This window comes from Tachypleus tridentatus, chromosome 13 (genome assembly GCF_004210375.1).
Source record: "Tachypleus tridentatus isolate NWPU-2018 chromosome 13, ASM421037v1, whole genome shotgun sequence".
NCBI classification, from domain to species: domain Eukaryota; kingdom Metazoa; phylum Arthropoda; class Merostomata; order Xiphosura; family Limulidae; genus Tachypleus; species Tachypleus tridentatus.
The window spans coordinates 189,191,269-189,203,680 of NC_134837.1; the positions used below are offsets into that span (position 1 = coordinate 189,191,269).

The 12,412-nt window shown below is 28.8% G+C and overlaps 1 protein-coding gene across 2 annotated transcripts in view; it reads left to right on the forward strand.

Moving 5' to 3' along the window:
- LOC143240937 (dnaJ homolog subfamily C member 10-like) overlaps nucleotides 1-12,412 on the forward strand; it is a 41,745-nt gene that overhangs the window by 15,807 nt on the left and 13,526 nt on the right. For both annotated transcript variants that reach the window (XM_076484206.1, XM_076484207.1), the window contains exons 7-12: nucleotides 4,026-4,194; nucleotides 6,317-6,360; nucleotides 7,466-7,684; nucleotides 9,142-9,391; nucleotides 11,204-11,340; nucleotides 11,538-11,654. In XM_076484206.1, coding sequence (XP_076340321.1) covers nucleotides 4,026-4,194; nucleotides 6,317-6,360; nucleotides 7,466-7,684; nucleotides 9,142-9,391; nucleotides 11,204-11,340; nucleotides 11,538-11,654 — 936 coding nt within the window. The remainder of the gene's footprint in view (nucleotides 1-4,025; nucleotides 4,195-6,316; nucleotides 6,361-7,465; nucleotides 7,685-9,141; nucleotides 9,392-11,203; nucleotides 11,341-11,537; nucleotides 11,655-12,412) is intronic.

A 12,412-nucleotide genomic window follows, 5' to 3' on the forward strand; every position in this document is an offset into this window, starting at 1 on the left:
AAAGTTTGGTATCAAACCATAATTATAATTCTGATTCTAATATTATACATTATTTAATTTCTTAAAAATAATTAAAAAGAGTTAAATATCAAGTTATGTGTCTTGCATGGTATGTTGAATGTAGCACTGGCTCAAATTAGATGTTTGTTATGTCAAAATATTAAGTCTGTAATTTTGTATGAATTAGAAACTTAAATTATTTATATTGACAAGCTAGAATATAAAATAACTTCCTTTCTGTTTTGTTTGCCGAGATTTCTCTTCTGTACTGAATCAAACATAGTTGTCCTGCTTACCTATTTCAACTTTTGGAAATGGTCCCTTATATACATTTCAATATATGATATGTGAATAACCAGTAGAATAACTCAGAATGTTCCCTAGTAGTTTCCTCAGTCATTTTAGTATAAAGAAGCTATCTGCTTCTTGTACTCCAAGATTTCAAGTAGATAGGTTGTATCTTTAATCTGCTCTTGTCTTTTAGACTAAAATATGCTTGGTAAATTACAATGGAATGCAAAGTATAGATATAATAACTTTTTATTATGGTTATTTAACTGTGTGTATGTGTTCCTATATAAAACCTAAAAACAATTCATATCTTCATGTAAGAACTTTTAAAAGGCTTAGCAACCTATATTGAACCGTGACTTAGTACAAAGGTTGTAATTAGAAGAGTTAATTGTTTGCTTTATTTTTTTATTCTCTGTTCTACATATTAAGAAAAATACATTTAATAACTTATTTCTAAACAGTCATAATTTATACACTTCTATTGTGCAATAATTGAAATGTGACTATTTTACAAAATACTAGTCTACTAAACCCACAGCTAAGACATGATCACTTTGTACAGATGAAAGGTCAGTTTTATATTATTAGGTATAGTAACATGAATGCACATGTGCTGCATCATTGGAACTTCTGTATTGTTAGCCAGACTTGGCTGAAAGGTCAATATAATAAAAATAATATATAAATGTGTAATGATATGAGATTCAAGGTATTTGGTCTAAACATTTATCTTTCAAGTTATAATTTGTATATTCTAGAACAAAAGAAGCATAATTTGTATTTATTTTCAAATTTTTGTGATGGTTACAAGATTGGCCAAATCTATTGAACCTGTGTAGAGATTTGTAAGCGAAAATAACAAACAAAATACAAAATGTTTCTTAAAACTTTGATGATCATCTGGACATAAAGATTTTATAAGTGAAATTTGATATTTTCTGATGCATAAAAGTATTTTTAGTTTTAAAGTGAAAATTACTTTGCATGCCAAATCTTATTGACATTTACTAATTTAAATGCTATAGCATGAAAACTGTAACAAGCACAAAGTGATTACAAGTCAGTCCCAGGGATTGAACCTATAATGAAAGAGCTAATCTTGTGCATGAAAAATTACAGTTGTCCCAATTTACTTTTAACCCTTTCGTTCCAAGCTGGTAAAAGTGCACATCATGATATTTTGGAGAGTTATTGTCAAAATTTAATTAGATAACTTTATTATTAATTATGTCAATAAAATTGACTTTGAAACATAGCTTGTAGTAGAAGTTTAATATTATATGTTTTAATTTCTTAATTTTAAAAGGAAAGAATGCTAAATATCTAATGTCTTCTTGTGTTATTGCTTAGCTTACATTTTATTATACCTTCCATATAATGGATACACTGGCTATGAATTAGAAACTGAAGTTTGAGATATGGAAAAGCTAAATATAAAATAAGAACCTTCGATTTATATGATTTGTTCAGATGTCAATATTATTTAGCAAACAACTGGAGTAACTTCTCCCACAACTCCATTCTTTTCAGATCTCTGGCCCAAACCTATTACTAATTAGTGCACATTTATAACCAATAAAAGGAACAGTTGCTCTTTTATATAAAATTAAACTTGTGTTATTCTGATTGTCAAAATTGAGGTAAAATAGAAGCCAATTATATACATTAGGAAGTTAATTTCTTCATAACATTTACAAAGGTAAAAATATTCTACAAATGTTGGGGAAATAATGTTTAAACACATCTAAAAGGAATGTTGTACATACACATTGCATGAATCAAAACCAAGTTCATGAAGTTGTGCTCAGAAAACTGTATGAATGAATGAAAATTTGTATAGGTATGTATTTTGCTGCAAAAGACATACTTATGATAGCACATATAACATTTTGGCATAAGAAAGGTGCATCAGTATTATACATACAATTGTATGAATACCAAAAGAAATCTGTTAGAGTCAAAGAAACAATATAGATGTGGAACATTGCTGTACATTCAAATATAAACAATCAAAAATGCTACTAAGATATTTGTTAAAAAAACAAAACAAATTGTGAACAAAACTAGACACTTTTACCTTGTACATATTCATAACAAGTTCAAAGTGTTTCATGCTAAGAAACTCATCACAAAATGCTTTGTAAGTATTTTCCATGAGACATAGTCTACATCTTTTTATATTATCTTTATTAACCCTTTCACCCCAGGTATCCTTTACTGCATGTGACACCCACAAAGTTATTGTCTTACCTCTAAACTTTTATTAAACTATGTTTTGTTTATGTTATACTAATTGATGTAGCATAAGATCTTAGCTAATAATTCATATTTTGATAACATACAAGTTTTAAGTTCTTATCTCCACAAGAAAATATTTTTAAAAAATCTTGAATTTTTCCCAGTGTTACACACATGATGCATTTCCTCTAGGTGTCTCATTTTCTCTATTATATCCTCCAACCCTTCAAAGACTATGAATTTAAATATAAATAACTCAGTATAAAATTCTCATTGCAAAGACAAATTATAATTTTTATAGCCTTCAATTTTGTTTCTGTACAGAGCCATCAAATATAAAATGAGACCACTCCTGTCATGTCCTCTTTCAGGTGTTTAGATCAATAATATACTGAAATTATTGAACAGGAATGTGTTATGTATATTATAAAATGTGATTACTTACTTTGAGTTAAGACTCTATATTAACTTATGTTTTACAAATCCAAGAAAGAAGAACTTCTACAAAACAGATTACTGAAAAAATAATTGTATGTTACAATATAATCTGTGACTCAGTATGAGTGTAATATGTTTCATAGATTTCAGAATGGTACATGATATGTTAAAAGACACAAACAGCTTTCACTGGTTTAGATGAACTGTTGTATACTAAACTTGTTAAACAAATATTCTGTATGTATGTATAATAAATAATTATTAATTGCTTGAGTACTTACTGAAGAAGGTCTTGTACAACTGAAGACAGCAGTTTATTACAGTTTAGTTGCAAGAAGTCAAAAGGCTTTTAAAACTCAGAGTTTGATAGATAGTATTTGAACTGGAATTTTTATTAGTTGACAAATAAGTGTGCTGAATGGGAAATAGGATTTTATAAGCATATGCTCAAATAATATCTTCGTAAACCTGTGTTATTAACTTTCAAACAACCCAAAAGGATTACCAATATTCAAAGGGTTGTGATGCTTATTGTATTGAAACAAACCCATTTAATAAATGTTTTAAGTGACAACTGTGGAGTCCTATCAGTGTTTTAAAAATAATTCATGTTTTTTTATGAAAACATTGTAACAAATAAATCACTATGTATGTCTCCTCCCATGTAAACATTGACAAGAAATAGGTGTGTGTGTATATATATTCATTCATAAGTTTTTGTTTTTGAAGTATGTGTAATATTGTTATTAAGTACTTATTAAAGTCCATGACTAGCAGTTTTTCTAGCATCTCAGAATTTTATCTTAACTGGATAATCAATGTATGAACAATCTGAAAATTGTCTGTTTAACAGAGGAACTACTGGCTGTTTAGCAAGTAGAATAATTAAAATAGGAATGAGATACATTTTCTTATTGATGTGGAATTATTAAAATTAAAGCCCATTATTTGAAAAGTTCAAATTTTAAAGGGATTTTCTTGCATAAATTATATATAATTGTATAATTATTTCATGTCTTAAACTTTTCTCAAATATTTATGGACTTATTTAATAGAGGGAAAAGTATAATGGTGCTAGGGATGCAGAGGCTATGGTTGAGTATGTTCTTCAGACAATTCCTGATACTTCAGTTGACTTGACCAATGAAAATTTTGTAGAAATGGTGGAACAAAATTCCCATCGAAGCAGTTACTGGCTGATTATTTTGTGCCGTCAAGAAGAAAGTAAGTAACAGACTTTATTTCTACATGGTGCTTTAAAACATTTGTCCATATAGAGAAAATAATCATTTGTAGCTGAAAACTTAAGAAAACTTTGTTCTTTGCAGACACTATGAACAGTGTCATTCTGAATTATTGAAAACTTTGCAATAATGATCTGACTTTGAGTTTTCAAACCTTTTATTACCTTCTTTTATTTGTACATTTTGTCATTGCATCTATGTGAAATAATTCTATAACTGTTATGTTACTTGTGAGACTAAACCTATAGAGATTAAAACTGTTCCTTAATATTAGTTAGGGATTGGTTTATAATTACAATATTATAAAAATACACTAAAAACTTATGTCAGGGTAAAGTAAATTATTAATGTCCCATATGTCATTTATCACTACAATGATATTAAAGCATTAATGTACTTTTATAACTGAAAAACTAACTTCTCCTAAAATAAATTCTAGATCCTGTGTTTAACACAGAGAATTAAGAAAGGTATTTGCCAGCACAACAGCTTTTGTAGTTGAGCTTAATTGGTTAACAATTTGTAGCAATGTGTTTTCTTGTTAACTTGATAAATTACAAATGTTTGAAGAACCTATATGTAGTCTTATAAGATACTTTTTACATTTAATCAGTGTTTTTGGAAAAACTAAATTTTTAAACTTTTAAGTGTTAATAAATACTCAGCTATACCTCCAAGTAAGGAGGCTATTTTGTGATGAAGGAAACAACAGTGATGTGATGTTCAATCCCACTATTCTTTGGTAAAAGAGTAGCCCAAGAGTTGGCAGTGGGTAGTGATGACTAGCTGTGCTTCCTCTAGTCTCACACTGCTAAATTAGGGATGGCTACCACAGATAGTTTTTGTGTCGCTTTACACAAAATTTGAAAACAAAACAAACAAATCTCACCTCTTTCATGTCTAGACAGGTGAGGTACATGCTGAGAGCAAAATTACATTGTGGAATTAAAAGCATTGTAAAAAACTAGTTTGTAAAAAACTTTGTATTTATTTCATCTCATACAGAAGATGATTATAAGATTGGAAATCTTGATGTTGAGTTAATTTTGGATTTCCTGCATACCCTTGTAGTTTCAATAAGAGGGTTGCTTTGATTTTTCTTTAGCCAATCATCAATTGTCAACCTTGGTTGTCATGGTTGATATAATTACTGATATTTTATTTTCAAGAAACATTTTTTTTCATTATTTTCAACTGTAAAAGCAAAAACATGTTTCAAGTTCAATGAGTGATCAAAAGAAATCGAGTCAAATTGATAAGAGTGTGTCTTAGTGATATGTTGCTTGAAGAAAATATGAATTAGTCTTGGTGTTTTTGTTTCTTTTTTAAAAGCTTCTAAGATCTTGATTTATCATTTGAATTATGATACTTTGCAAAAACTTAATTGTCTAATGTAAAAGTGAGGTAGGTTTAGTTAAATCATTTTATGATCAACTGAATCAAGTTTTGTTTTACTGACAAGACTAATGTGTTGAGTCTTGTTTACATTTGTTCATATCAGCTTAAGTGACTGTTTTAATAGCAATGAAAACCAATGAAAGTGAAGCTTATGAAAAGTATACAAATGATTAGGAAACTTGTTTAAAAGTTATTGCATATTAAGTGCAACCTTGTTAGTAATTTATAAAAAAGTTTGTTTATAGCTTGGATCTGGTAAATAAGTAATTACTGAATGCAAATGATTGTAAAACATCAAAACTATGTGCATTGTTTTCAAACCAAAACAAAGATAACATTTGCAGTTTTATAAACCGAATACCATAGAAAATCTTAAGAGTGTAGAAGGACATTAACATCAGTAATTAAAAACTGCAACAAAAGTGAGTATTTTAATAGATTCTTAATTTAAAAAAGTAGTTCCTTTAATTTGTTTTTGAAATTTAAAAGTGCAAATTCATATAGATATAGTAAAATATATTTACACAAATTAAATAATGGTTAGAAGTTAAATCTGAAGTTTCATGGTATTTTATCCAATAGTTTTTATTTACTTAAGCAATGCAGTAAAGCAAACCAAGCAGCTATGCAGTTTATTTAATTATTTTACCCAAAATAGTTTTAAATAAAATTTTTATACAAAATGTCTTCTGTTTATATTCCAGTGTGTATCTTCAAAGATGTGAAGAAAAAATTGTCTATAATGTTGGTAAGTTAGATATGTAGACAACACGTCAGTCTGTAACTGTTGGATATGTAAAGCTATTTAGTGTAACAATTATTATTTAGTTCATTTCATGATTATTTAGTTTTCAAAGTAAGAATGTTTAAAGTTAATTATTTAAGAAATGATAGTTGTGATAAACTTCGATACATAACTTGGTAAGAGTTGTATATTTTGTCTGAAGTTCACTTGTTGTAATTTGGTGTTGCATTACTTGAACCTTTTGTATTTTTCTCATTGCCTTAAGCGTGTATTGTAATGTTATGTAAGTAAAGTTAGACTACATAATTGTTAGTTTAGCCGTATGGGGAAATATTTAATGCGAGTTTAACACAGATAAGGAGAATAATTTGTCTTGTCAAAGGATGTTCTAAACTAACTGAACCTGTCTCTGTGGATTTTGAAAAAAAGGAGACAGTTGTATTTAATGTTCTGGATACAATGATAGTAACCTACGATGTGACGTAAGTGAATTTATTGCAGATTGTATATTAAGAAACAGAGTATAGAAAATTTTGTTAATTGGATTCCAAAGTAACTGAATCTGCCTGTATGAACTTTTGACAACAAAAGAGAATTATATATAGTTTTAGACTCAACTGTGTTATCCAATAGTCTAAAGAATTTTTGTAAAATAGGTTATTTTCAAACAAGTGAATTGTGTGCTGTCTTTATTGTTTGAATTCATTACCAACAAGCCACAGACACCTACTGTAAAGGAATCTGGCTTTGTGTAAACTTGATAGTAACTTTTAAAATTACTAAAGTCAGTAAAGAAAAATTTCTTCATGAGAATACATCTTTGTTTTGTTAGAAATTTTATTTAGGTATCTTAAAAACAAATACTCTTAGTTATTTTTTAAATTCAATGCTCAGTTACTGAAACTTTTGCATAAATTCAGTTGAATGGTGATAATTGCAACAGGTTTATTACAAAAATTAAACTGTTAAACTTATGAGGGTGTATGTATGCATTTGCCAGTATTTTTGTATTTGTGTCTGTATGTAGTTTAAAATTTATATCATTATTTTTGAATCAGTTATGAAATTTCTCATTACAGAAAATCACCCAACATATTTTGATTTACAGGAAAATCTGGTGAATGTGGCTGAGGTTGACTGCACCAATGAGAAGAAGCTTTGTATTAAACTAGGTGGGAAACCAGGTGCATTTTTGTTTGAAGACCCTTTGAATTTAAATGATAAGAAAAGGTACCATCAGTTAGAAGGTCAAGAAACCAAAGAAATTGCTCATGCTGTCCTCCAGCTCTTACCTGGACCTAAGGAACTAACTGACAAAGAGTTTCAGGTACCTATAAATATTTTACAAGGCTACTGTATGGCAGACATTCTATATTATTACATTAAGATTCATAGTTTTCCAAGAAAATAGTTAAGTATTGCAATATATCTGTAACAGTTAATGCATGCTGTGTTTATGGAGATGTTATTTAGGAAAAGTCTTTTTTTTACTTTATAGGGAATGATATTTCATGAGTTTATGAAAATAATTATATTTACAATATATAATACTGAAAATTGAAGTATGATCCCTGTGGTAAGCATGGTCAAATAATCCATTGTTTAGCTTTAACTTAATAATTACAAATATTTGTATAATGTATAATCATTAGTGACCATTATGTATATCAAGATTTCTGTTGAAAATGTATATGTTTAAACATTTTATTTACTTATTTTAAAGTTATGAGGATTTATTTTTATTAAATCTATACATCTTATTAGAAATTACTTTTGTTTACAGTTATGACATTTATGAACAATTAATTTTTTTAGATTTTTTTTTTACACATTTACAAAAGTGCTGATTGTCCACCATTAAATTAATAAAGATAAATTTGGAGTGATATTTATTTAACATTTTAATTGGTTTAGTTTTATTGGTTTAATATCCTACAACTGCCAAACTCTTTTATTGTTTCTTGTTGAAATACAGGGTGTTTGGAAAGTCACTGTGCAGTTTTGTAATCATATTTTATTCAGTCTATTTCAAGCCAGCAACTGATAGCGGTATTTAGAAACAATATAAGAAGGATCCAGGCCTGTATTGATGCCAACAGGGGTCACTTTCAACATTGTTTATAATGGTCATTCATATTTACCTCCTGTATTCTATATTGAAACATGTCTGTTAATAAATATATAAGTGCACAGTGACTTTCCGAACACCCTGTAGAAATTCAAAATACAGAACTCATGGTAACCAAATTAATTAATTAAATTACTATCTAAAAAAAATTCAACTCTCTGTTTGCTTAAATTTGCTGTTTTCCCATTTGGCTAACAGCTGCTCAAGATTACTAGAATTTTTAAATATCTTGGTGAATGTTTATCTCAGCATTTTATTAATATAAAAAAAACACTTAAATTGTTAATTATGAAATTCACACTAATATTTAGAAATAGGATTTAGTAATAGTTTGAGATAGCACATGGCAAATTTATACTTTTACCATCTGTATTAGGTACTGTTTATTGTGCTTTACAACAGATATAACAAATAGTTTTCTACAATTGTAAAAAAAGATATTCCTATAAATGCATTTTTGAAGAAAAACAAGAAACATCATTTCATTACTCTACAAAACTGCTGAATATTCCTAAGTAAGTAACAAATTAACATCTCATTTGTATAAAGAAAAGGATAGTTTTGAATACTTATTTGAATGCATCTGAAAATATTTGTGTATTTTTGTTTTAAAAAAGTTGTTCAGTGTATAACTCAAACTTGTACTTTATTTCTAGAATGTTCTTGATACGTTGCAACAAAAAATTGATGGGCCATGGATAATTTATTTTACCAATGTTGGTAAGAGCCAGGAAGAAATGGATAGTTTGGATAGAGAAATTAAACGGGTAACTGCTCTTTTACCCTCGGTCCATATAGGTGGAGTAAACTGTCAGTCATTTTGGTCTGTGTGTTCTCGGCTTCACATTCACAAATTTCCTGCATTTGTAGCTTTTCAGCCAGGAGGATCTTATGAATATCATCATGGTAAGCATTGTGGTTCAATAATCAAACACCAAACTTTGAAAGTAAACAGTGTTTTACAGGTTTATAAAAGTGGTAGTTGTTTAAACAAAGGGAACTTTTAGGTGGTTTACTAGTACTGTACTGTTGCTGAATATGTAATATCTGTTGAATGTTTATTATTCAGATATGGATATTGGTTATAGAAACTAAATTGATAATTATCCAGTAATTATAAACAAATTAAAATCCCTTAAATACAGTCAATATATACACACAAAGCAGGAAATGTATTGAAATTTAAATGACATTTGGTGCAGAAGTTGCTTCAAATGTTACTTTTAATCTAGATTGATTTTTCTTTTACCTTCCACCATAGATGGATTTTGTTTGCTCTTTTCCCTCCTTCAAATTGCTGAAGATAATATCCTATAGGTAAACCACAGTGATTTTTGCAACTTTTCATCAGTAAGAAATTTAAACCTGCATGCCACAAGTATGTTATGCCTTACAAAATTTGTCGAATAACATGTTACTTGGCTTGTTAGAAATCACTATATAAATGCTGCAATTATGTAACAAGTTTCATGTATGTGTACTGGAAAGAAACACTGGAATTAAAAACAAACAAGAAAAATGGTATTTTTAATCCTTTTTCATAATATTTCTAACTGTGTGTAGGAGGGAGGAAACCTTAATAATAGTTATTTAGTTTCTAGCTGATGTGTCATTCCAACCATAGCTTAGTTTACTCATAGTAGACCAATTCTTAGCTGGAGTTAAAAGGAATGAGCAGTATGGTAGGTACAAAAGACATTCCATCTGAAAATGTCTTAAGAATCTGACATTTAATTTTACTCAGCTTAGGAGTATGCTAGAAAGAAAATTGTATTGAATTCTGTCTTCTCTTGAAAAATTGATATCAAAACAAAATTCTAAGTATAATTTTTCCTATGTGGTTGTGAAGAAATAATAATAATAGCATACATTGATAACATTACGTTCATAACTCTAGACATAACTTTTCTGGTTTAAAAGTTCATGTATTGCACGTCTATTTAGTGTATTTCCACATTAACTTATTTAACTGTCCATGGTGTAGTTGTGAAATAAACTTAGATTGTATGTATGCTGTTTTCTAGTATTAAATTTGTATGGTTAAAATTCTGTATCTGAAAATATTAATATTTGTTTAAAAATTATGACTTAAGAGCATACACAAGTAGGGTATTTATTTATCTTTTATGGTGTAGAGGTGCTGTATGTACCTAAGGATAATATATCAATTGTATTTTTATGATATGCCTGTTAATAATATAAACAAAACTGATAATTGTCTAGTAAGTATAGATGGATTAAATACCTGAAATGCAGCCTTGATGTACACCTATAGTCCAAAGGTAGAAAGTCTATTAGAATTTAGTTTGTACTCCAACACAACTATTTATCAGTACATTACTTTCAGTATAACTGATCAAGTTTTGTAGAGCTTTTATAAAACCTGATACTGAAATATAAAACAGTACATCTGGCAGAAGGTTTTAAGGTTGTGAGTTTAGTCACATTATACTGTTGTAGATTAGAAAGTTTTCTAATGGTAATTGGTGGTGACATCACCTTCTATGTGAAACAATTGTTATAAAACAGGTGGTGTATTATCTATAGGTATGGATATTGTATATTTGAAAGCCAAATTGAATAGAATTGTGTGGAGGTGATGCTATTGCAAGATTTTTTATGTAATGAAATGTAGATTTTTTTTCATGAGAGCAGCATATTTGAAAGTTCGTTATTTTTTAATGCTTGCCTTAAAGATTTTTATATCTTGTGTGATAGGTCGTGCAACAGCTCACGATATTGCTGGGTTTGCAAGAGAAAGTCTTTCTAGTCGTGTCCATACTCTTGGCCCCAGTGATTTTCCAGACAGGGTGATTCAAAGTAAGGATATCTGGTTTGTGGACTTCTATGCTCCAGTAAGTTCAGTTTTATTATACCTTTGAATATGCCTTAAAGTTTCAGTCTTATAAATGTGCAGAAACAACACTGAGGTAGTGAGTCATTTGCTAAATATAAAAATATTTAGCTTAAATAACTACATCCCTGTACATATGTCCTTATACACATCTCCTAAAACTAAAAAAATTATTAATGTAAAATGTTTCCTTTTCAGTGGTGCCCACCATGTATGAACCTTCTTCCAGAATTCCGTAAAGCTTCAAGATTTGTTAGTAAAAAGGTGAATTTTGGAACTGTAGATTGTACAATTCATGGCCATTTATGTTCCAAGGTTAGTATCATTTGTGGTGACAAACATACTTGAAATGAAAATGTATCTCAGAATGGCCAGTATGGGTATTAATACTTTTACTAATAAAGCAGAGAACAGTGTTTTGACCTTCCTAGGTCATCTTCAGGTTAACAGAGAGTTTGCAACAACTGATCATTACTAGACATGCATCTTAGGGATGAAAGTATAACTAGATATGGGATTCAAAGAACACAAAAAACACATTTGCACATTTTTGAACACTGCAGATCAGATATACACAACATAACCATAGAAAACACCCAGATATTAAGTAGGGAAACAAATATATAAACAAATGCAAAATCAAAGAAGCCAGACTTATACAACAACTAAAATCAAAATTAAACCATAAAGGAACACCTTTATACCTATAGTAATTAATAATAGCTCAACATCTTACTGCAACTCTCTCTACAATCCTGTACCTGATTATACTCTTATCCCTAAGACGTGTCAGGTAATCAGTTGCAAATTTTCTGTTAACCTGAAAATGAGGTAGAAAGGTTGAAACGTTGTTTTCTGCTTCATTAGTAAAAGTGTTAATACCCATACCAGCCATTCTGATATTTTAGCATTTATCCTAAATTACTGGCATTGAGTAAATTGTTTTTTGTGACTTTACCATTTACACTGGCATTTAGTGTTATAGAATGTTAACAAACAAATATAGGATAAATTAAACTCTGTTATTATTGAATAGTTACGTATTGCTGCATTTCAATTCTTGTCTGTGATAT